The 24,648-nt window shown below is 36.4% G+C and overlaps 1 protein-coding gene across 3 annotated transcripts in view; it reads right to left on the bottom strand.

Annotated features, from left to right (window-relative positions):
* The window catches only part of POT1 (protection of telomeres 1), a 66,285-nt gene that overhangs the window by 29,360 nt on the left and 12,277 nt on the right, over positions 1 to 24,648 (bottom strand). For 2 of the 3 annotated variants that reach the window (XM_057415754.1, XM_057415756.1), the window contains 5 exons: positions 22,226 to 22,336; positions 19,720 to 19,767; positions 18,478 to 18,592; positions 6,860 to 6,990; positions 192 to 482 (listed from right to left, as the gene is read on the bottom strand). In XM_057415754.1, the coding sequence (XP_057271737.1) occupies positions 192 to 482; positions 6,860 to 6,990; positions 18,478 to 18,592; positions 19,720 to 19,767; positions 22,226 to 22,336 (696 nt within the window). The remainder of the gene's footprint in view (positions 1 to 191; positions 483 to 6,859; positions 6,991 to 18,477; positions 18,593 to 19,719; positions 19,768 to 22,225; positions 22,337 to 24,648) is intronic. The other variant, XM_057415755.1, reaches the window with a different exon arrangement.

Below are 24,648 nucleotides of genomic sequence, written 5' to 3'. Positions count from 1 at the left end.
CAGATGAAGAACTTTAAAGCGAAATGGGATTTCTATTTTGTTTACATGGAAATAAAATGGTCAAGGATCATCAGTTTACTTAACCTCAAAATACTTATCTACATAACATTAAAGCAATGAATATGTCTGGTTTATGAAAAATTGAATCACAATGCCTTAATAAATATAAAAAAATATTATTAAAAAAATACCTTTAGAAGAAAAGAAGATCCATCCACTTTTGCTTTTCCTACCAGCTGGCAAGTGAGATCAAAGAACAGCATTGGCTGAACACCAGACAATTTTACTGCAGGTTCAGAGATAGAAAGATTACTGGCTGCCCAAATACGTAAATCTTCTACTGTTTTGTGTTCTTCATCCACGAAACTGTACCCTTTGCTAGAGGTTCGAGGAACTATTGGCGCTCCTACACTTCCATCAAATGTCAAGGATGCAAATCCTCCACTGGTAATTCCCTGCATCTGTCCATTGTATTCCCTGATCTGTAACAACATATGAAGAAAAAAAGAAAATGGTTACATTGCACTGAAATATACATACATTTGTTTTATCACATGCATGAAGAACAGACCATTGATCACTTTTGTTCCCAGTGCTATTAGGAGAACAAAGTCAAAATAAAAATGAAATAAAAAAAGGAAATGAACAGTAACAAGAAAACAAAGTGAATAAGCAGAAAATACAGACTAACATGAAAGATTTTTTTTTTTTTAAAGAGGCAGACTACCTGTAAATACACAGCATTGGTAGAGAGCATTCACATATCTCACAATGTTTGTGTGGGGAACACATCAGGATTGTGTTTACAGATGGGAAAACTGAAGCACAATTTTTAGGGGTCATACAGCAGAGCGATGGCAGAGTAAAGTTATTATGGATTCCTCTTTCCTGCCTCTCACAATAGCCCCATTTCCTGATATTATGGAACTGAAAAAGAAAATACAGCTCTAGAAGGTTTTTTTTTTTTTCCCTATAAAGTAGCTTTCACAGACTGAATTATGAATACAGCTCTCACAACTACTCTTACGTCTACTACTGTGCACATGGCAGATCCCCTCTATCCTGATTTAGTTGTATCTGCTACCATATAAAACATGGTGTTTAAAGTCTGAAGAGTTCCTTCAAGGATCTAGTTTAATCTTCCTGTTCCCTGTACTTATATAAAAGCACTGCAGAAAGCAATCATCAGAAATCTCAAACTAACTGTTTTGATCCATCTCTTTAATTAAAATTTACTTACCAAAAAAACAAGACTTCTCCATATAGCACTTGTGAGACAATACAGATTAGGATTCCTAGTGCTCAATTTTCAAATGCTTGAAAATCTACTGATTTAAAAAAGCAGAATCTGAAATATGTGACAGAAGTTCCAAACAGCAATATTTTTTTTTACCAAAACATTGCCAGTTATTTAGGCCTACATTTTATAAGCACACTTAAATTTAAAAAGCACCCAAATCAAGTATTCCTTGGAAACAAAGTTCAGTCCTGGTGACAGGAATTCCTTTAATCCCTGCTACTTTAACATAATGCATAAATACATTAAAGACAATCTCTAGGACAAACTTTCATTTACTTAAGTATTCTCCAGCCATGAATAATGGAGCATATTAATTCACAGAACCATAGAATTACAGAATAGTTTGAGCTGGAAGGGGCTTTAAAGATCATCATAAATGATTTTTAAATTTTATTAAGCTAAGGGAAAAGAGCTAATCTAAGACTTGCCTATATCACAACTCCCCCTCAATAGATTTTGTGTCATTTCTAGAGGGCTTGGGGATTCTTTCAAAATAGGTAGATTGGGAAGAAAGCAGGGGAGGGGGCAGCAGGCGATTGCTTTAAAAATTCCCTGAGAATTTAAATAAATTCAATAAATAATGGTTCCAAACAAGAGTATCTTCTGGCACAAAACCAGAGCAGATACAATGTATTTGGCTTTCTCTAAGCAAGCAAGTAAATTCAAATACATATTGCAGGAGTGTTTGGCATAGTTTTTATGGACTAAAGAACAAAAGGTGAAATGCGACCTCAATAAACTGTATGGACAATAAACTCTAGTGATCTCTATGGGGTACAACTCTATCCTGAATATGCTCATTGAAAAGAAGCTAATCTTGAAACACTTATAAATAGGTTTACAGCAGCCCAAACCACTTGAACTATTTTTTTTCTTACTGCAGCTGGTGTTATTCACCTCACTCAATGAAAGACAAAAGTGCAATACTAAGTAATGTATAAAGCCGGAATAATAGCATCTTAAAGGTAGTTTTCCATCAAAACTGATCGTTAAATTGCAGAAGCAAAGGACTATTATGAAACCACTGCAGTCACCGATCATCTTTGATTATCAAACAAATGCCTTGTAAAACAACATATACTGAGCTAATGTACACATTCTTACACTAAGAAGAAAGATTTCCTAAAATAAATTTTACTACTGATTTGCGGATCAGGAATTCAAGACAATATTTTGAATTATGAGTACATTAAACTTAAACTTGACTATTATTTATACACATAAAATTATTTCAAGACATCTAGCTGTGTTGTGGCTTGCTTTTGGGTTTTCTTTTTGTTCATCTGTTTTTTGAATTATTTTATCATCTGAAATTCACTGTCCAAACTTCTATTCCAATGTGAGTATACATTCAGCTGATGACCTCATTGTAAGGCATCTTTTACCTAAGCAGAAGTCAAAATATATACTTAACCAGCTTAAACAATTTCTGTTCTGATAATAATTTTAAAAAAACAGTACATATTGTGATACTGCTTTAGAAACATTCGTCAGAGAAAGCAGAAGAGTGTATCTGACAAAATTCTAGTAAAGTAAAAAATGCATGATTTGGAATATTCCCTACATATTTAAGACATGACAAAACCTAGAGAATTAAGACTTGAAATTGCTGCAGAGACTGTATTATACTGAGGATGTCCTACAATAGTTTATAGTAAGAGGTCACTGCTTTGGTCTTCATTCTCAAAGTGTTCCAGATGAGTCATACATCTCCATAATGCTGTGTATTTGGGAAAAAGACCCACCAAAACACATTCTAGACAGTGACAGGATCAGACAACTAGTGTATGCTGAACAAGATGAACACCTAAAGAAGAATGTGCTTCACTTTTCTCTGATTCTCAAACATTAAAATGGAAATCAAATACTGATTCACTTCACTGAGAGTGAGGAAATAAATTTTTGTTTGTGAATCACTCAGAGGTAATAAGGAATATTAGAGAAAAGCCAATGAGGAAATTAACAATTCTATCATCATGGCAGGGTTCGAGTAATACAAGGCAGAATATATGTCAAAACTCCCAAGTCAAGTGAGGATAAAGTACTGCAGGTTTAGTTAGCACCAGCAGGTTGCCTCATCCCTCTCTTTAGTAGCTTAAACATTAGGCATTGAGTCTAAGATATTAAGAGCATCCACAGTTACCTATAGAAGAAAAAATGTTCCAAGAAAATTCCACTTGCGATTAACTCCTTCTTTGCCATGAAGATAGAGGGGGCTAGACAATCAGATCACAGGCTTAGCTTTTATACTGTTGGTTAGGGGGATCCCCCCCACTGTCATCTCTGCAGAGATGACAGACTGAGGCTGAAGGCCCAAATACAGTATTGTAAATGACTAAGTACTATAATTCAGAAGAAATCATCATAAGATGTCATAAAAACACACTTCAAGGAATATTAACTGGGATTTAATTAAAAGTGGGTAATCTTTCAGTTCTATTACAAAGACACTTAAAATTTAAATTCTCTTCAACAAACACTGAGCAAATAAAATTTTTCTCTACCAGAGTGATCCCAACAGAATCCTCTCCATTAAGTTCGTATTAGCCCTGAACCATCAGACCTTGCCAATACCTGTGTTACTAGGAAGATACTCATTAGGAGCTGAGAGTGTAGCTGAGAGCAGTCATTTTTAAAATGTGTTTGCTATCAATGTCAACTTCTTCAAAGACTCTCAAAAGCATATCTGGGACAGAGATATGTGAATTCATGCTGTAAGGACTATGTATTACTGTCCTCACTGGTAAGAACAGCTCTGGAAGGCTGTAGCCTCTAAAACCCTCAATTGCTGCCCATTCAGCAGGTTACGAGAAGGTGACAAGGCCTGAAGACAAAAGAAGACAGTTAAGAAGTAACTGCAGACAGTGTAATTAAAACTCTGACTTTTCTCTCTTTTTTTTTTTCTTTCAAAATGAAAACTGTGTGGCACAGCAGTCACAACTGCTATGCTGGTGCAAGACAGAAAGAGGTCACTCACTTGCAGCTCACTCCCAACAGCTGGCACCAGGCTTCTATGTCAGATTTTTACCTGCTCAGATCAGATATGAAAATTCCCAAAGTAGCTGTTTTTTAGCCTGGAATGAATGAAGACATTCTCATCCAGAAAAAGACAACTTAGTGACTTCAGATCATTCAAACTTAGAAAATAATTAAACAAGCTGTCAGTTTAAGCATCTGAGGAGACACAGATTGTGGGTAGCTGGAGGTCAGCTAGGGCTGGAAACCACTTAAAACAGCTGTGATGAAAAAAGCGTATGTGGGAGGGAATTGACAAACCCACCTTTAAATAATGAAATATCATCTTGGAGAATGAAGAAATACCAACTGACAGGAATTTTAGAATAATGTCCTCCAAAATGTAATGCCAAATCAGAACAGTGAAGTTGCTTACATGTGCTATTTCCATAAATTTCCTTAATAAGTTTATATTAAAAAATAAAGAGTGGAGTAGAGACACTATTATGTTTGCATAAGAAGGTGCACACATAACTTCTATGACAGTGATCTTCATGTTTTCTAACCTGTTCTTTCCATCTCGAAAAAAAAAAAAAAACGCAAAAACCAAAACAGTGTTAACCTACCACAGACATACAATGTTTCAATTCTTTTAATCTGGCTCCTTTTTACTTTCTCCTTTCCCACACATATAAACTTTGTATTTTTATTTAAGAAGCAATAAACATGTTTCTATCTCTACTGAATTTCAGAAACAGTATCTATGTAACACCCTCCTGGATAAAGAGATAATTTAAAATTTACCATAAGACTCTCTCATCTGAAGTCACAGAATCATAGAATCATAGAATAGTTAGGGTTGGAAAGGACCTTAAGATCATCTAGCTCCAACCCCCCTGCCAGGTGCATGGACACCTCACACTAAACCATATCACCCAAGGCCTCGTCCAACCTGGTCTTGAGCACTGCCTTTCCTAAAGAGCCTGTAACCTTCCATTCCAACACTCCAGTCATAGGAGCCATCCCGCCATGTTTCTGTAATGCCTATTATATCATCCCCCCGTAGATGTGCACACATCTCTAATTCCTCTTGTTTGTTCCCCATGCTACGGGCATTTGTATAGAGGCATCTGAGCCAAGCTCCAAATGAAGCCAGCTCACTGGCTAGAGCAGCTGGGATATCTCTACAGTGCTCCAAGCATTTATTATAGGTGCTGGCAACTGACTGTATAAATACTTACAATGGAGAGAGAAATTAACTAACCTGGTTTGGGCTAGTATAAGGGCTCTTTAAGGTCATCTTTATGTATAGAGTAGAATTAAACTATATTTAGATTTTGAAGCTTGTGTTGCTAATCAGTACCTGAGATGTGCAGTTAGTCTTGAGAGTTCATTGATTTGACTTTGATTTTATGAGGATTATCAGGGGACTGGAGCACCTCCCATATGAAGACGGGCTGAGAAAGCTGGGGCTGTTCAGCATGGAGAAGAGAATGCTGCATGGAGACCTCATAGCAGCCTTCCAGTACCTGAAGGGGGCCTATAGGGATGCTGGGGAGGGACTCTTCATTAGAGACTGTAGTGATAGGACAAGGGGTAATGGGTTAAAACTTAAACAGGGGAAGTTTAGATTGGATATAAGTAAGAAGTTCTTTCCTGTTAGGGTGGTGAGGCACTGGAATAGGTTGCCCAGGGAGGTTGTGAATGCTCCATCCCGGGCAGGGCTCAAGACCCGGTTGGACGAGGCCTTGGGTGATCTGATTTAGCGTAAGGTGTCCCTGCCCACGGCAGGGGGGTTGGAACTAGATGATCTTAAGGTCCTTTCCAACCCTAACTATTCTATGATTCTATAATATGCACAAATAACTGAATACTGTTTCTGAATCTTAAGTTCTTTTTAAATAATCTCAGTGGTACAAATCTCAATAACTGGCTAAATCTTAGCACTTCTTACATTTATTGTCATGGGGTTTTCTTTTTTGTTCTCCTGCTATGGCATATCAAAATGTACATGCTTAGCACTACTGATCTTTACCGCTTTCATCATCCTTTTGTATAATCCTCAATTTCCTTGATCTCTCAGCAGTATTTAAATATGCAATTTGTTTTTTCCCATCTGGCTTCTTTCAGGACATTTGCTTATTTCTGCTGTAATTATTTTAAGCAAGAATAAAATATATAATTGTATACAGTTACCTTGCAGATTAATATGTAACACTTAAAATCATGTCTTTGGTACTATTCTGCACCTCTTTAAGTACAGTCAAGCATTATAAGACTTCCGTTCAGTCTGTGTAGCATGGTCCCTCTTCCCTATACACTTGCAGCAGGCTTAAGAACAACATCCAGCAGAAGCAGGACTAAAGCAACAAACACCGTTTCCTTCATGGCCTTTGATACAGGTAAATAAGGTAAGGCAGGAAAACACCAAAGCAGCAACTAGACATTGTACACTAACAACCCCAGATAAGCTGTTTAATCGATCAACTGCTTCATCTAATGTCTCCATGTGTTAATTTCAGTACATGAAGAATTAAATTATTTTTACAATCCTCTCACTGCAACAAAACAAGCACACATACCCCCCCACATACTAGTACATACCTTTATTCTATGAAATCGGACAATATCTCCAACTTTGTAGATTTTTGGTAGGGAATCCAGATTTCCACTGAAAAGAGAGCATGTTAACTTCGCATTTGATGGGTCCACGAGTGTTACAACTGAGCAGAAATCTGTAAAAGATAAAAGTGAATAAATTATACGCATTATGGAGTTATTAATACACAGATATTAAACATGGGATAAGCAGGCATATGGCCATTTTTTTCTGCTATGACTTCCCAAGTCAATTTAGTCACAATAGCATAACAACTGAAGCGTGGTCCATCTTGCCAACAATTAGCCCAGACAACTGAAAATGAAATAGGTGATTAAGCTCAGGTCTGTGAGCCAGGAACACACAAAACTTTTCCTTCTGTCTGCAACAGGCATGCAATTTTTTCAGGTTTCAATTTCTTCCTCTATAAAATAGGGAGCATATATACAATCTTGTACAATCCTGGTCTCCTGAAGAGGCAATGAGTTCTGCAAGTTCTAAAAGTAAACTAAAGCATAAATGACTTATCTTTCACTTTAACAAAATATGCAAGATATGTACTCCAAGGATACAGCCCCACAGCAGTAGTCAAAGCACCGTAAGAATCTGAAATGTGCCCTTAACAAAAGGACTGAGGTAACGGAGGAACCCACACTGGAGAAGAGGACATCACACAGAAAGGTGCAGATGGGGAAAAGAGTAAGGAATAGAGTAGGTGCTAACCCCAACCTCCTGCACCACCGTTTGCTACCCCAAGAGACACAGTGTAACCTGCAACAGTAACACTGGAAGTGGAGATGAAGAGGGAAGGAGAGGTGCCTAGAGTCAAGCTGAGCCTGAGAGAGGTGGAGGGAAGTTGTTTTCCCTTAGTGTAAAACTATTTCTCTTTTTTGTTTCTCAATACCGGAACCAGGTATGAAATGTTTAACTGGAAATAAATAAAATTACCCATGTCAAATCTGTTTTGGCTGTGCCAGGCACCTTTTCAATGCTCAAAAATTAAAACCATAAACAAGTAACTCCCCCCCCCCCCCAACGTCCCTTAGCTGTAATTCTACAAGGCAGTTCGTGATAATGACAGCAAACCAGAGTTAACATATCTGGGAACTGAATAAAGGTATGATAGTGCCAAAACAAATTCAATAAAATCTTCATCATGCATTTTATAAAGATACAGACACAAACAGTTGCCAGACAGCTTTGAAAGAGAATACTGGCAGCCTACTACAACTGACAGATTCGCCTTGAATAACAACTACAGGAAGGCAGTCAAAAAAAGACAATTGTTATATGTAAATTTTGTGAACAGATTTCCCCACCACAAAGACAGGTTAGACTGGATGAAAATACATGCTTGTATGTGCACTGCCTATGCCTTCAAAAGAAATACTCTACCACTTCCAGCAAATATATTAAGTTTTGCTATCACTTAAAAGTTTAAATTCACCAACAGTTTGAGTGACTGAAGTGTTGAAAGAAAAAAATCAAGTGAAGGCTTACCAAGAAAAATAAAACTACTATTCCTACAGATAGAAAAGCCTCTAATATTTCTATAAAACCACTACTCTTCTTCAACAAGATTTTTTTTTACACAAATTCAGTAGTGTTAAATTCTCATCTGTTGCACTCAGGAGTTACTAAGTGTCGCTCTTTAGCATGCTTACACCAAAGGCATAAGGTCAAGTGTAATATAGCACCTATTCTGATGTTCTATGCTAGGATTAGCAGACATGAATAGAGTCTAGCCAGTGGCTGACAAAACTGCAAGTATTTACTACTGTAATCCAGAGATGGATTGGTGTATTTCTTTGGGTATGAATTATAAAGGTTAACTTAACAGGTCAGCTGCAAAGCAATATGAGTAAAATGAGAAATTAAGAATTAAAAAAAAATCCCATGCAGTTCACAGATTTAAAATCCTTTGAGGATACAGGATAACACGTTACACTGCACTGATATAATCCAACATGGCAACAAAGAGTGGAATAACAAAAACATTCCACATTTAAATTGTCCTTACTTTCTGATGCTGTGATTATCTATTCTAGTCAGTTTCCTACCTGCGAAGCTGCCTATTTAAGGGGGGAAAAATTAACACTCTCTCTCTATTTTCTGTGCAATTAGCATACTCAAAAGACTAATTATCACCCTACTCAAAGTATCATAAAACTGTTATACTTGGTTTATACAGTCACAGAACACCTTGTATGCAAAATAGGTTCTCTGTTTCTGTGATTTTTGCCTTCCATTCTCAACTACCACCTCAAAAAAATCATTCTACAATAATTCTAATTAAAATAAAGTTATTCAAGAACAAAGCATAAGGACTTATTTTCTTCTAAAGAAATCTTCATCCAGCAAGTCCTTTTTGAAGGTTAGAAAACAAAAAGCTACCTGTCTTTCCTTCTCTAGCTGGAAGGTGAAAATTGCTTTTTGCTTTCCATACAGCATTATAGTTCAGTGCTTGAATTCACTTTTCTGCACAAATAATGACTCAAACCCTAAACAGAATTGCAGAATTTAAGTAACATCCCAGTGTTACAAGAAACAATATAATAAAATGTCATTGGTCAAACTTTCATTTTTTTCACAATATACAATGATGCAATACCCTCAGTTACTCAGCTAAAAAAAAAAAATATATATATTTATATATATAAAGTTTACATACTGGAGTCAATTTTCCTTTAGTAGGTAAGCTTACTTCACTCATTATCTTTTCCTGTTGTGGTTTAAGCCCAGCTGGTAACTCAGAACCACGCAGCCACTTGCCCACTCCCCTCCTTTTCCCCTCACCCCTTCCTGGCAGGATGGGGAGGAGAATCAAAAGAATGTAAACAAGATGGGCTGAGATAAGAACAATCCAATAACTAAAGTATAATATAAAACTGCTACTACTACCACTAATAAGTAAAATAACAAGGGGAGAGAATGTCAAATTAAAAAGAGAAGGAAAAAAAACACCCTCAATAAACAGCAGTGATGCACACCACAATTGCTCACCACCTGCTGAGCAATACCTAGTCTGACCCGAACAATGGTCTGGACCTTACAGGCAACTCCCCCCAGTTTATATACCAGGCATGATGTACTGCGGCATGGAATACCCCTTTGGCTAGTTTGGCTCAGGTGTCCTGTCTCTGCTTCCTCCTGGCTTCTTGTGCCCTTCCTCACTGGCAGAAAATGAGACTGAAAAGTCCTTCATCAGGGTAAGCGCCACTGAGCAACAATTAAACATCATTGTGTTATCAGCTTCTCAGACTAAATTCAAAACCAGCACTGCACCAGCTACTAAGAAGGAGAAAAATAACTGTTATAGCTGAACCCAGGGCATTTCCTACCGAAGGGAAATGCTACCGCTGATAATTTTTACTTCCAATAACCTGTGTTAAAAAAATGACACAATGGATGCATGGTTTTCAGCAAATTTATATAAAAGTTTTTACTTTCATACTAGACTGACTCAGCAAAAGCACTGGTTTTAGGCTGACAATATACAGAATGCCAAACTGCACCTACCGTTTGTTTGGATTTTTTATATATACTTAATTATTCTAAAGAGGTATTCCCACTCAGGCTTAAGATTAACATCACATGAGGGACTATCAGCAATGGGCAGCTATCTGCAAGGATGCTTCTAACACTTCAGAACTGGCATTATATCTCATAAAAAAAACCCCACAACTATTCAGAGAAGCAGCTTTTTTAGAAAAGAAATTTATGCAACAACAGGAATTCTTTATTACTGCAAAGACTATCTTTAAGAAAGTATCAATAAAATTCCAAGTCAAGACAGAAGAACTTTACATTAACTACATGGAGAATGCTGACCTCCAAACTTCTAGGTCCTCACTGTAGTTTGAAATATCAATGTTCTATATCCCCATAACAGACATTGAGAAACTAAAGTTTCCTCCACTGTGATGATGGTTTAGGTTCATCCTTCAGATTATAGCTTTCTTTTTATAAATATCACAGCATTTCCAGTCTTTTATGGACTCTTAGGTAAGTCATCAGCATGCTTAGAAAGTCAGCATCTCTTCACAGTGTAGACACACTAACACACATATATATATATATTACAAAAACAAAACAGCAAAACCCCCAAAACACATGGATTCACAAATTTATTTTTCAGTCCTTGTAAGAAAACCAGAATTGCTGCAAAAGCTTTCCAGATCAGTAGTTACTGATTTCATGGGAAGTCATTTAATACTTACTGATTAAACATTTATTTTAGTTTTATTCAGCAATTCCTAACAAAGATGCTTATACAAATTTTTAAGGTACAAAGCATCAGTCTGATTATGACTCTCTTTTTGGACAATCACATATGTATTCCTGACTAACCTTTAAGTGAAAGCCCACTATTCTGAATCAATAACTCACCCCTGCAAATAGATAAAAAGGTTTTTGGCCATGTGTTGTCAATGAGGGACTCAACTAGAGATTGCCTTCTGTTTCTTTTATTTCAATGTACATAAAACAAGAGAGATCAGTGTAGCAAATTAATCTCTTTTCTAAACTTCACCAAACATTAATACTGTTTCCAAGAATTACTGAGGCTATTCAGTACTGAACTGGTGTTCAGTAACACCAGTTAGCAGCTGAACCAGCTAACTTATCAAATATGTTCAACAAAACACAGGAAGAAAAATACTACAAATGTACACACTCTCCTATGTGTGTATATACATATATCTGTACATATACACAGATACTGCAGAAGCCCAAAACAAAACCTCTAAAGAATCAAACTGAATTTGTTTTACTACAGCATGGTATTTCTAACATGGCTATGCATTTAAGAGATACAAACACTGAGTAACTACCAACAGCATCTACCTAAACAGATGCTTTAATGCCATGCCATCATTTGTAAATTGCAGATCAAAGTAACAGCCTTGAAATTTCTTTCTATTAACTATTTATTCAACTGTTGAATTTTTCATTTCCTTTTAAATTTTTTTAACTTTTCTTTATTTTTAATATTAGCTGATAGGAACTGGCAATTTTCTAAAAAAGAAATACACACACAACCCACTGTGATTAGAAGGGAACAGAACATTACTCTCATCTTTAGGCTCCAGAAAGGAAATCATTATCCTTACCTCTATAAGAGTTTTTATTTTGTTCTGCAGAATTCAAATACAACCTCAATATTTTGATTGGGGAAAAAAAAACCAAAAAAAAAAACCAAAAAAACCCCAAACAACTTTATAGAACAAAACTACTGCAGATTTAACTGAGTCTTCTTTCTCAAAACAGACCATCAAATACAACAGTCTGTGATTGGCTTGTTTTGCACTGTAAGGTTGGTTTGCTATTGCTTACGAAACTGTTTTAACTGAGACTGTCCACATGCTGTAACTTCATGATTTTTCAGCTACATAGCTTTAAACAAATGATGGGCTGAGAGTTCTGATGAACTTTACACAAGATCAAATGAAAATTGTAAATAAACATTAAGGCTTCAAAATAACCTTAAGAATCTGATATATGGTTCTTAAGTTGCATTTTGGCATGTAAAAAGGATGATTAGAATTGTTCAAGGTTTTTAGAAATCTATTTTTTCTGAAGTGCTACCCTTTATTAATTTCCATTCTAAGAAATATTTTGTAAAAATAAAATACCCTCCACCTGCATGCACAGGTAGGCTAAACTGAGATTTTACTTCAATATATGCCATAATGAATAAACTGCATATACCTGAGAGAACAAGCTAGGTGGAGGTTTCCCCAGGAAAACAGGTTTTTACTCATGACTTATTGTTAACCAGCAGCAAGGATTATAGAAAACATTGTCTATTATCTGCAAGAAAAAGAGACAGAGTTGGAAAAGCAGTAGCGTAATATTGCAATGTCCCCAAAGTTTTATGGTGAAGCACATAATCTTTATAATCGGATGCTACAAAAAGGCCAAAGCTCTTTTTCTTTTATATTTGCTGGTTTTACTCAGACTAAATACTTGACATGTCCTTGAGAGGGGTGAAAGGAGAGAATCACCTTTGTTTCAAAATTTAAAATACCTAAGACTTTTAAACTGTTTGGGAAGGAAAGCTAGAACATAATTTCGAACACTTCCAACCGACCTTCCAGAAGACAGAAACCCATCTGTCTGTTGTACCAAGCAGGACATGAAGCATGTCCTTGGACAGTTTTTAGAACACATAAAATTCTTATGTATAGGCATTCCAAACTAAACTGAGCAGCTGTCCTGGGTTCAGTAGTAGCAGTCATTTTTCTCCTTCTTAATAGCTGGTACAGAACTGTGTTTTTGACTTGCAGCCTGGGAACAATGCTGATAACACCGATGTTTTTAGTTCTTGCTCACTAATGTTTACTCCGACCAAGGACTTTCCGAGTCTCATGATCTGCCAGGGAGGGGAAGCCAGGAGGAAGCAGAGACAGGACACGTGACCCAAACTAGCTAAAGAGGTATTCCATACCACAGCACGTCATGCCCACTATATAAACTGGGGGCAGTTACCCAGAAGGGCTAGATTACTGCTCAGTGGGGCTAGGTATCGGTTGGCAGGTGGTGAGCGGTTATATTCTCTTCCCTTTTTATTTCCTTTATCATTATTATTACTGGTGGTAGCAGTAGTGGTTTGTGTTATACCTTAGTTACTGGACTGTTCTTATCTCAACCTGTGGGAGTTACATTCTTTCCATTCCTCTCCCCATCCCTCCGGGAGCAGGAAGAGAAAGGCGGGGGGAATGAGCGAGTGGCTGCGTGGTTCTTGGTTGCCGGCTGGGCTTAAACCACAACAGCAGCTGAAGCATGCTCAGTTAAAATAAGTTTCTCTGTAATACATGGTAATTTATTATCATACTGAAAATTTATTTCATCCATCAGTGTCTTAAGTTTTGTCTAAAGCAATAATAGTAATCGAAATGATGAATATTTAATTACAGATTACATAAACCGACAAGGCTTTAATTAGGTCCCACTTGCTTTCAGTGGGAACACAGTGCAGAACTTCAGCCTTAAGCTTTAATATATGTAAGAAAAAGCAATATTTCATATCTAGGTGCATGTCTATCTAGGGAATAAAGGCCCACATGGATTAAGTACAGTGACTCTCCTCCCATGCTTCCAGCAGGTGTCATTTTAAAGCTATATGATTCTATTAACAGAGAGTCAGAAAGAGAATGCATTAGCACAAGATTGTGCCATATGTAAGGAGACTACAGAATTTTCTGACAAGAGACATTTCATGCCCTGACAATTCAGAACAATCACTGAACATTTTGCACCCTCTCAAGAAGATGTAATTCTGGATCGGGGGGGGGGGGGGGGAGAAGGCAGAAACCCCACAAAACCAGCCAAATCCAACTCTGAAATATTTAACTGAGTAGTGAATAATTCAAAAACCCCAAATTTTTGCAATAAAGTAAAATCACAACTACCTTCATAAATAAGAAACTTTTGAAATTGTGTCCTTGATCTCCACTGATTCTGTTGTGTTAGCTTTTTTTAATGCTACCAACTGAAAATACATAGATATATTAGAAAGATATATAGTTATTAATGACATCTAGGCAAGAACTAGTTGTTAAGTAAATCATTTTCCCTATTAAATTTCTACTACTTATGAAACTGAAGCAATTAACTTGTCAAATAACTCAGTTGCAAAAATCTGTCCTAGCTGTTTCAGAGACATATTACCTTGAAAATCAGTACATTTAACTTTATTGTTTCTACTCATATGGAAAGAATGGCTGTCTTACTAATTTCCAGCAATCAGTGCTTCTCTAAGTAAGATGTTCAAAGTCCTTGTGTCCCCAGAGTCTTGTTAAAGCAGCTGGACAAATGACAGATCTAGACCACATGATCCTTCAGGAACTGCTCTTCCATGATTTACTCAAAGAGTAAAACTAGTACTTTCTACATTTGATTTATTTTCTTCTTACCCTTCTTATTGTCAGCAATGTGAACAAAGGAAAAAAAACAAAACAACTTTAAAAATGGGGTTTTGTTCACTTCTTTCCTTTTAAGCCCAAGTTTTAAACCTGCAATATTTTTCAAGAGGAAAGTACTCCTCTTCACCACTGGCAATATCCTGAATTACTGTAGATAAAGCTAATCTTTTCAGGACCTTATAAACACAGCTAAGAGATTTTTAGAATTGTAGGCTGGGAATTATCAGTGACAGCTCAAATTCTTAAGTAAATAAATGTATATATTATATACTAACTATTGTAAGACTGACAGCATTTGAACAGATCTAACATAAGCAAGCGATCACTAGACATCACCACAAAATGAAAATTTTGAGAAGCTTACTACAGTGACAGATGTGCTGCTTGACAGCCTGCAGAAAAGACCAAATAGAGTAACTTAATATTGAAATAATTTACCAATATTTTACGTTAAAAACAAAATACTTATCTCTACTGTGTACATATGTCTAGACTATACTTGCACCTTTACAATGAAGTCTTTTACAAATTTTAGTGGCACATCAGGCAGGAAAAAATATCTGTGATGAAACCTCTCACCCAAAGGAAGGGTTTTGTAAAGTTTTTGGTTATTCCATTTGAGAAGACATAAAGACTGTCTGTTATTATTGTTCTTCTTAAGGTAAAGAAATTTTTAATTCCACTAACAATCATATCTTCACAAGTTACTTGTTTCTCAAGATTCCTTCATAAGATTTATCCTTATTTTACTGTAACCCAAAGAACAGAAAGCCTGAAATATCCAGAGAGTCCCAGCATGTGTGCTGGGTTGACCTTGTCTGGCTGCCTGGTGCCCATCCAGATGCTCTCTCAATCCACCTCCTCAACAGGACAGGTGGAGAAAACAAGATGGAAAAGTTCATGGGTTGAGATAAAGACAGGTTTCCACCATGGGCAGGACAGACTTGACTTGGGGAACATTGATTTAACTAGTTGCCAATAAAAATGGTGAGAAACAAAGATTAAAATACGTATTCCCCCCATTTCTTTTTCCCAGGCTAGACTTCAGTTCTTCACATCCTACATCTCTTCTTCCCCCAGGTGGTACAGGAGAAAAAGGGAATGTAGGGTTATGGTCAGTCCACAACAGCTCCTCTTCCCTCCTATACCTTACTTCTCACACTTTTTTTGCAGAAGTTGCAGTGTAGATAAATTCGCTCATCTGAGTTCTCCTCTGCAGGCTGCAGGGGAATCTTTGCTTCTGCATGGCTGCAACTTCTCCCCTTCTTCTCCAGCTTTGGTGTCACTGGGCTGTTCCTTTCACGTTTTCCCTCACTTCTCACTGCCATGCAGTGTTTTGCCCTTTCTCAAAGGCACCAACACCTTGTTCCAGGGTCTCATCCATGCCCTGCAGTGGATCAGTTGGAGCCAGCTGGAACACCCACCTAGCTGGAGCACAGACACCTAGCATGCCTTGCTTTCCCCTTTTTGATCCTTTTTCATGCCCCACAGCCTCAAATCCTTTTCCTCAAGCCCCTAGCAACCTAACATCACCCTTTCACACCTATCTGGGTATCTATCTCTGACCTTCAAAAGAGATGCCTCTGTCTTTGTTTTAATCAATAGTTTTCAAATATTAAGTACTCTTATTACTATTACTTCTAAGCTAAGAGCATGACTCGATTTGCTGTACATGTGGCAAACATTCACACACTTCTTTTAGTATTTTATGAATGTTTGTATTTCTAATTAGATGCAAGAACATACTTCTGTTTCCAATCTAAATGCATTGAGTTCCTGCACATATTTTCACTTACCATTATTCCTCAACTACATCTAGGAATATCTGTTGTATTGTAACATTCATAATGTAAAATACTTGGAATTTGTACTTAAAGATTTGCAATACATTGTTTAACAAAAGCCTAATGTATCAGTGACTACGTAAAATATTGTAATATTCACTTTAAATCTCAAGAGTAAAAAATAACCCCAAATATGCACTGTATTTGCTATAAAAACAGATGGATCGTTACTGGCTCGGTTCTCAACTTAATGACATCTATTTTTAAATGTTAATGTTTTAATTAGATGATTCCATATTCTTCAGAATACTGTTTATGTTTCAGAGTTATTCTGGGAAACACTACTGCCCTCTCAACACTGAGTAAGAATGTAGAGCAGAAAGGTTTTCTAGGGGCAAGCCTTATCATCTATGATAAACACGAAAGGGGACACATTTTGACAACAAACTGCATCGAAAGCACAGAACTGCCCTGCTGCAGACACCAGAGCACTGAGTCCAAGTGGATTGGGTACATGTTTCTTCTGGTGACAGGGTCAACACTATGTACAAATGCTGATGAATTTCCAAAAGCTATTCATTAGCTTGTGGATCCAGTTAATCGAATACATTATTGAAAAATCCTATGTTGCTCTGCATAACAACTCTGAATGCTGCCTTTATGTCACCTGACACTTGGTGTACCATAGCCCAGAGAGCTGCACATATCTGTCTTGCCTTTTCTGTGGATGTTTGTCCACACTTGAGATACAGGTACAGCAAAGCCAGACTTCAGCTACAAGTGAGAGCAAATATTTCCTATCAAAATGATCTTTCATAGCAGTATATCTGTTCATCTAGAATACTACTGCATCAAAGGGAAGCCATTAAGCATGCTCACAATGCAGACTATCAATATAGTTCAGTTGAACATACTGAAACCAGCACACACACATTTGCACTGCCCTCCGAGATGTTCCTCCAATTCATACACTGTAAACTGACTCAAAACCAAGGCTGAAGATTGCTTCATCGCCAAAGTTGAAGTTATTAGCTGAACCTTAGTGGGACTTGGAAATTTTTTGGGGTGTACCACCATGTTTGCACAGCTGTCAGCTATTTCACTTACATTTCAAGCTACCTAACTGTAAGCAAACCTCATTCTAGGTTTCTGAGTTTTTCATGCTCACTTCTTAAATTTCTGCATTTAGAAGCCAAATTCATGGCTATTGACATTCAAGAAATTTGCATAAGTAATTTAGACCATAAAAACCAACAGTTACCATCACGATAAAAAAACAAAAAAACCCAAACAAAACCAAACCAGCACATTAAAATGCACAGTAACTTTACAATAAACAGAAAATATTTTGATTAATTCTGAATCTGAGTAAGAAATTCTACTGCTTAATCAAATTCATCAGGGATATCAACTAGCTGTGTACTTACTAAGCACCTAGTGAAATAGTATAGTCTTCTATCAAAACTCGTACAATCAGTAAGTGTTCACAGAGAGAAAAATGATTCAGTTGTACTGCTTCTACATTAACAAATATGCTGGCAGCACATTTATAGGCTACCATAGCACATCCTGTCAAAATCTCAAGGAAGAATTGCACTTAGTTACACAACAATCCTTTCCCACAGGACAGGTGCAGAGATTTTGCACCTTTTTTTTTTTTTTTTTGCACAGGTCCTTTTCCCTGCTTTGTACTGACAGTATTAGCTTGATAAATACTTTCTTCATTTGCTATCTCCACCAGTGTGCCTAAACAAACTTCGATACCCCTTACCTATTTGTTGCTCTGTTTCCTGGATGTTAGCTGAGAGCCATGACTAAAGGATCACCTCAATTTGTTCTGGTTTATTTATAATAAACATAGTAAGAATAGTTCTGTTTAGAGGAGATTTTAAATCTTTTGTATATAGTACATACCAGTTCCTTTGCTTATATATGGAGGCTTGAAGAATTTCACAATGCCATACAAATTCACTACGGTTCCATGTTTAAGATGATTCAGAGGAGTGTACACATATTTGGGTGCAACAGACTGGAAAGGTGTGATACAATTAGGGAACAAAAGAAAATATTATTCAAACCTTCTCCCCCAGAATTTTGTCTTTTAATACCACCCACCCTCAGATATGCTTTATCTGATCATACTTAAAAAAAAAGAAGTTATTTCTTTCTATCTTACTTAGACTCTCTGAACATAAATATATTTACAGGCAATAAAGCACAAAAAAATCCAGACTTATTACCATTTCCTTTTGAGATTGCATCTTCCTTACAATAAACTAATCAGTTAACTAGTTTCAGTACATGAAACAGGTGAATAATATGGATGGAAATTTTTTATAGATAGGTTTTAACATGTCCATTCAAAGGGCTTTTTAATGCACATAAATAATTTTGTAATCCTTATTGGCAGTGTCACTGCACAGAATCATTGTCTTGTGGTGGGAAGTATCTCCCTCAGTCACTGGGTAAGTCTTCCTATTAAAATAGCACACTTGTTGGATTAAAGAAATTAAAGACTACCTTCTATTGTTTAAGGACTGCTTTCCTGACATCTTAAGGTTACATTATATGCTGATTACCTTGTCTTTTAAGAATACGAGTTCTGCCAACCTGACTGAAAACTCTTTATAAAATTAACTCAAATCCAAGCTGTCACTGTCATTACTGAACAAACAATAAAATTCCATACACTAATTCCTATGCCTTTAATACACTTTAATACACCATTTTCTGTTGAATCTTTATTTAGACATATAAAGGTTTGTTCCAAATGGTAATCAAAAGTACTGTTAAGACCAGCACCTGAATTCTGATTTTAAATCAAAGGAAGATTTATATTTCCATTTTTTTAAAGCACAAGCATACAATCTTTCTTAGAATGGTTACCTTTCTAGTTTAGATATTCCTAAACGAACATGCAAACCATTCTGAGATAGAGAGAACCTGTAAGTATAGAAAAAGTACTACTTTTTCACACTTTATTCTTTTTTCCAGGCACTTTATTTGCAAAATTAAAAGCTAAACAAATGACTGCTGGGATGAGAGTACGGAGTAAAAAAAAAAAAAAAACAAAACAGGAAAGAAAAAGAATTTTACATTCTCATTTATATGCAGTTAGCCTCACATGGTTTAAAAACATCCTGAATATAAACTTACCACCAGTGCAGTTTTTGAAGCAGCAGTTGTTGTTTGTCTATTGTAAATCTGAGGAGAAAAAATAGCAAACTCTCTGATTAAAAAATTGAAGGCATTGGAAACGTAACAATATTTGATAACTCTACAGCAAATATAATGCTAAGGCAAACACAAAGCAGCAGTACAGAGAGTTTTGCTGTGTGAATCACCTATGAAACTAGTAATATGTTTTTATAATGAAAAAAAGAAAACATTTACTCCAATTACACTCAAACAAAGCTACTTTAAGCAACATATGCTTTCTAAAGCAGAAATGTACTTAGTTGAATATAGGTCAGGTCACATTAAAGAGTCAGCATCTGAAAGTCAGAGGCCACAAATTTAAAACTGTACTTGCTTAACAGAGAACTTAAATGGATTTAGGTTCTGTACATGTCAATGCTTAGAGCATTAGATCTACTTTTAGTGACTCATTACCCTCCTTTGGGGGAAAAAATATATATATTAAAAAAAAAAGAAAAAGAAAAAGAAGAAGGTCAAGGCAAATTCACCAGAATGTGATAAATTCTATTTTCTATTTAAAGGTGGTTCCTAAGCTTCTAGAGCCATACTTGTAAGCCAGACTTATCTTCAGTGTAAGGTCTTTTAAGGACCCTATTGTGATGATTTGACAATACTAACACCTAACCACCCTATAATGAAAAACACTGGGCTCAGATGACACCCTGACGCAACACTGCTGTCTGTCTGCTTGAAGCAGGGTCCCACTCACAGCTGCATGTTGCCTGCTAGGGATACGGTTTTGCTCTTCACATTCAACTGCATTTCTGAAGTAAGTTTTACTTTCATTTATTTATTTTAAATAGCTGAGTGAACAGTTATAATTGAGAAAGTAAATCATGCAAAAATTCAGACAATTCATACTAATTTTAAACATTCAATGAGTGTGTCAGTAAATTAAGTGCCATAGGTTCCATTCTGTGGTCAGTGATGAGACAAGACACCTCCTCCGCCTCCTCAGCACAACCTAGACATTCAGTGAGCTGCACATCTTCCTTCGGATTGTTTGTGAAGATGTGCTGCCAATACTCAAGTTGTGCCAAAATTCAGGTGCATTTAGACACATTCACTCAGACTCAGGGCATAGCTTTACTATCCAGTATCTTCAATGACATATTTTCTCTACCTTTACATAATCAACAGACAATGTCATGAAACAGTCTGCATTACAATATGAATTAATTTCGTTTCTCATTGAGCTGCATTCCAAGCTTTAATTATCTGTAGAGGTAAAAAAATTCCTTTCTGAACCAAAAAATGTATTTTCTTAAGTGTAAAACTGCCAGACAACAATTACACAAACATAAGTTCAAACCTTGATATGAGCACAGGATTTATGTTAATAAGAATTTTTATATGAGATTTCTGTGTTTAAGTTTTCATAATTATTTCTAAATTTGTTTCAAAATCTGATGGATAGGCCCAAAGGAATCACCATAAAGCCGTATTGCTCTCCAGTGAAGGTGCCTATTCTTTTTCACTGACTACAGAATGGAGTTCACAGGACTGTCACCAAGAGCTCAGTTCAGTGCTATCACCCTTCTTTTTAACAGCAGTAGACAATTACAGTGATCAAAATTGTGCAACACTTTCTCACCAGATGTCCTTAGCTGTTGGGATAATTTTCGTAAGACATATGAAGTGTTTAAGCCCACTTAAGTGTTCAACAAAGTTGTTGCAACTCTATTACCATTCCACACCTCTTTCCCTCCACTACAGGTTTCCAAATGTAGAATAATATCCTAAATCCTTTGGTATTTAAGCTTCTGTGATTTTTTTAAGTCCTGTAACTTTTAAAATACTAATGATTAGACTTAAAAAGGGTAGGAAACGTCTCTTGAAGCAAAGACACAGTAGCCACAACAAACATGCACTGCTGATTCATTATCACAGGCACAGAAGCAGAACAGGGTATCTCCACTCCCATATCTCAACAGATGGAAGCATTTAAGATGAACAGTACTGATATAAGAATAGTACAAAAGAACTATTTTTCTCCTAAAAAAAAAGAGGTGTAATTTTCCTTTTTAAAAAAAAAAGAATCTAGGAATCCCTGTATTTCAAAGGCAAGGAGTAACAATGAGAATTAAAGCAGTACAAACTCATGACAGACCTAAGACCATTCTTGCACCCTCTACCTTGCCTGCATTGTTGCAGCGTATTGTGCATGAGAATGGCTTAAACAGCTCTAGGGATCTATCTATAAGCCAACTAAGGTCAATTTTCTGAACTCAACAAGTAGAAACTTACCTGGGAAGCCCTAAGACAATTTAGATCTTGCATGGTTAGGGTAATTATAAAATTGGATGCACCCACAATATGTCCCAGTTGTTTCATGATGAACATCCTGAAATAATCTGTAGCATTTCAAATTCTAATAGATTTTTTTTTTTCCTACTGTAATGCAAAACGTTTATGTTCCTATTTGCACGAAAAAAAGGTAAAAAAAAGTTTGGTACCCACGTACATAAATGGCTGATCCAGATTCTTCAGACACCTCCAGGTGGCAACCATGTCTACCATCCTCTCGTGCTGTAGGCGATTTTGCCAACTTAAATCCTGCAACTACAACGGTGTCCTATGGGGACAGGGTGATAAAACAGATGATTACACAGGCTGTATCACGTACTCTAGCAATGTGAAATTTCCCCCTAAAGTCTTAAGACATTCAAGAAACAAAAATGCTGAACAAATTTTAAACACTGCCTTGAAGTTTTTTTATTTAGTTCTTCTACCAGCAGAATTCATCTTTTTCAGACAATGCCAGAAAATAGTGTTGTGGGTTTTTTTTTTTCAAATTCTGCTAAAATTTTCACACTCTTGATGTTACTGCAACTGACTGCTAATTTTGACAATGGCTAGATGGGAAGAGTCATGGCAAATAAAGCAAAAGAATCATTCCCCTTCAAATATACTCCTATCTGGGTAAGTTTAGCTAAGCTAGAGAAGGAATCACACATTGGATCAGCAGTAACAAACATTCTTTTCTCAGAGCTTATTTCCTGAGCCATAGCTGCACTTTGAAGAGACTCTCCTTGTAGTTATTTTCTGGTTTGGCTGGATCACCATCTTCCAATTTCTTCCTTAAGGGCCAAGCATGTCAATCAATAGGTAGGTTTCTGCTAGCAAACAAGACATTTCTGGCATCACTCCTAAGATTCCAGGGCAAGAAGCAATTTCATTTACACCTGCACTTTCACTTTGGTATAAAGTTCCTCAGATACTACGAAGTGAACAAGAAAATAATGACTTAAGGAGTAAATCATTCAATGCCTGCAGCAGCTCACCTTTTAGTAGCAACCAATTTAAAAAAAGAAAAAAAAAGGGGGGAGGGGAGAGAAGATAGAAAATATATTTAGAAGACAGAGATGGTAAGAACGGTATGTGATCAAAGTGCTGGGAACTCAGATGCAATGTAAAGCTCCTTTATATCAACTCATTTGGTACCAGAACAGTACAGCAGGGCTGTACCAGTATGACCCATTCCAATAAGCATATTAGACTCAATTTCTAGATGACTTCTAACAAAAGCTCTTCCATAAGCTTTTACTGAAGGACTCTGCTCATGTGTTAATTTGATCACAAAGAGTCTTCTGATTAAAGTTGACAGTGTTGGCCAAATATTATGCTACGATGGCTCCTTTTTGCTATTTCAGTAATCTGACAATGCTACTCTAAATGATTCAAAATCCAAAACCTTTGTGTTCTGTACAAGAAAAAGAAATGCTGTTAGCTTAAGTGACAGTGATGTATTTAGCTATTAAAGGGTTTTGGAAAAAAGAAAATACTGCAGAAAAGAAATTTAATCAGTCAGTTTAATACGTAATAAATCTGCTTTGGGCATGGTGATTTTCAGGTAGTGTCATAAATAGGAACACAATATATGTTTTGATTAAAATATAATATGTTAGTCAGATAAGTGTAAGCCATACTCAGAGCTAGTAAGTTAAAATAGGACAAAACAATTACACAACTCAATATTCCTTACAAGTGGAACACACCGCCCTGCTAACATACATCTCATTCTTTCCAGACAAAAACACACTCAAACACAGGCTTCAGGAAACTCAGCTATTTTGCAGAAACCAGGCATTAGCATGTGTCTTTCCTTTCACTGTACTGATGCTACTCGTGTTCCTTCAACAGTGGAATCAACCTTCAGCTAAAAAGCTATGCCCTGCTATATGTTATTCCCATTTCAGCATTTGATTAGATTGCAGGCTGCACAAGATGCTGGGACTTGGCTGCTGAGTCAGGATTGGAGCTCTGTACAGATGACTTCGTCTTGTTCTCCTGTGCCAGAGGAACTTTAGAATTACACAGACTCAAGCCTTTACACAGGTTGATAATTAATGGAAATGGTTTTTGTTAATAGTATTAGATCAGTGGTGATTACTAGTGATGTAATTTTGACTAGTGATGTTATTTTTGACATTCAAAAATATCTGTGAAAGGACTGTGCAATTTCAAGGAGGAAAAAATCCACTAACTTCAAAGTCTAGTTTTACACGTGTAAAGAACAGGTATATTCTCAGATTTCTTGCAAATTCATAGTCAGCTTTGGCAGATTGTAACTTGCAGTTGCTAAACATGCCAAAAAATTACAGAATTTGCACAGCACTTTGAGATTTTATGTTTATTGGTGAATATTCGTGTCAAAGGAAGACTACTACATTGCATACATATAAGCACTAGGATTTGACCAACATTTTTAAACAGCAAGAAGAAATCCCACTCTCCTCATTCAAAATAAGTGAGAAATAAAGGAAAGACAGTATTTTCCCTGATTATTATTGTTATAGAATCAGAAGACTCTCAGGAGAAGGAACAACATGGCTATTCATGTTTTTGGGATGACTTCTCTATCATCCATATTCATGATCCTTTACT

This window comes from Pezoporus wallicus, unplaced genomic scaffold (genome assembly GCF_028554395.1).
Source record: "Pezoporus wallicus isolate ANWC-B61680 ecotype Strahan unplaced genomic scaffold, APGP_CSIRO_Pwel_v1 contig_6966, whole genome shotgun sequence".
NCBI lineage: Eukaryota > Metazoa > Chordata > Aves > Psittaciformes > Psittacidae > Pezoporus > Pezoporus wallicus.
This window is presented reverse-complemented; position numbering and strand designations above follow the sequence as displayed.